Raw genomic sequence first — 2,162 nt, forward strand, 5'->3', positions numbered from 1 at the left:
TTTTTCGTAATGGATTATATTGTGGTAAATTGCTAATTTAATGAATAAAAATTTATACGGTTATAAACACAACTGCACCTGAGCGTGGTCCGGGAGGAGGAGGACGGAAGTAGTAAAGAAGGAGAGAAGACGGAACGAACGAAAGAAAAGAAGTTGCTATATTTAACAACTCACATCGAAAGAGTCAATCCTACTATCCTACTAAAATTATAACTGCGAAAGTTTTGTAAGGATTTGTGTGCGTTTGTCGCTCCTAAACGCAAAAACTGCTGAACCGATTGCAATTAAATTTGGTACGTAGACAGCTGGACAACTGGAATAACATATAGGCAACTTCTTATCCCGGTATTCCTACGGGATACGGACTTACGCGGGTGAAACCGCGGGGCGCAGCTAGTATTAGTATAAAATTCATATTCAACATTGTCATAGGTTCTTGAAATGATTAATAACACGACTAAAATGTGCACTTACTCTTTTGTGTCACCATAACAATTCCACTGCCTTGCAAGAAGTTTTACATCGAAGTAGAAAGGCGGTTCGTGAGTGCGGTTGTTTATTTTCTGTCTGAAAACCATTAACTCATAAATTAACCTATGTTATAAATATTCATCGGAGAATATCAGTTCATGATTTCTAGGTAGTCTGAAAGGTTTTGATCCTGTCAGTTGTAGTCGAAAAATATAGCTTTATATAGCTTTATTATTTTTAATTGTTTCACTGGTAATAAAAATGTATTTACTCAGCAAGACGGCTGAATGCGACCGGAGCAATACCAGCGGGTCCGCTTAGAGCCTTCTGCGTTGATGTATACACTGCGTCCACTTCCCATTCATCCATTAAGAATGGTACTCCACCAAGCGATACTACTGTATCCACTAACAGGAGAGTACCATATCTGTTGAAGAGTTAATAAATTTGATTTACCAATAAAAATATACTTATATCAAAACGCATTGTTGCGAGATGTTGGGTACTAATTCCAAACATGTGTTTAGGTTTTTACATTCCAAGGTAAATAAATATCTAACAAAATAAAATGTAATAATACTCAAAATCTTTTCTGAACTTTTCTGCCAAAGTAACACTATATAAATATGCTAAAGGAAAATATAAACATATGTTGGGAAATGCCTTTTTCATAATTTATGTCAAAGCGAACTCATTAAATAATGAAACAGCGAAAGCAGGCGGCGTCTACGTTCCATAAATATCAACGCACTTAGAAGATTTCAAAGCAAGTATTTATTTTGAAATTTTACTGCTCCTGCTATTTTGAGCCGCATGCTAATTGCGGGTTTCTTGAGAGGCTGTAATTAAAGGAGTTTTTAAGTTGGGAAGAGTTCTACAGAGACTGTAAGACATAAGAATATAAAATCTAGTCATGAGGGAAAGGGATGGGGGATGTAATTAAATTGTTCGGAACCCGTGTCTCGTTTAAGCTTGGAAAATCGAATGGTTTTTCCGCTAAACTTTGCTTTCCTTTTAAGTTAACTTGAAAAGTGCACTCTCGAGAGGTTTCTGACATAATTTTGTACGTGAAATAGATGGGTTCACATACTGTGTAATTAACAAAACGTGTTGAGGGTAAATTAACACAACCTTAAATAATTACCTGCTAGGGTTTCGCATTTAATTAATACTAAACGGCAAATCATAATGTAATTATTTTAACATCATTAGCGCTCTATACTGATACAAACTTCACTGAAAATACCTTAAATTTAAACTATTTCTGCTCAAATATGAGATTTAAAATATGAAAAGAAGAATAATCTCCGTATCAATTTCATAAATTGAAGGACATAAATTTACTGCACAGTGAATGATTTCATAGTTCAAATAGACTCGGACACCTTCTATGGGCCTGATTCAATTCAAACAGAGATAGAAGATGTATGTGTGCGTGAATAACATGTCTAATTATTCTACTACTATAGGCTTTATTCCATCTGTGTGACGATGCAATGAAACTATATGACAATCTTAACCCATGTTTTCCGTTTAAAAGCTATGAAGAATTACTTTTCTGCTTTAAATTGATAATTATTAAGATAAATATATAATATATCTAACTTACTATATAATACATATACTTAGTCTGGCCATAAATACTGTTACACTTAATTATAAAAAAATATTACATTTGAATTTCGAATCTG

General features: G+C 33.8%; 1 protein-coding gene across 1 annotated transcript in view; it reads left to right on the forward strand.

Annotated features, from left to right (window-relative positions):
• LOC119830950 (serine--pyruvate aminotransferase) overlaps positions 1-2,162 on the forward strand; it is a 21,673-nt gene that overhangs the window by 17,345 nt on the left and 2,166 nt on the right. The window contains exon 5 of the mRNA XM_038354143.1: positions 999-1,014. Coding sequence (XP_038210071.1) covers positions 999-1,014 — 16 coding nt within the window. The remainder of the gene's footprint in view (positions 1-998; positions 1,015-2,162) is intronic.

Source organism: Zerene cesonia, chromosome 12 (assembly GCF_012273895.1).
Source record: "Zerene cesonia ecotype Mississippi chromosome 12, Zerene_cesonia_1.1, whole genome shotgun sequence".
Classification (NCBI taxonomy): domain Eukaryota; kingdom Metazoa; phylum Arthropoda; class Insecta; order Lepidoptera; family Pieridae; genus Zerene; species Zerene cesonia.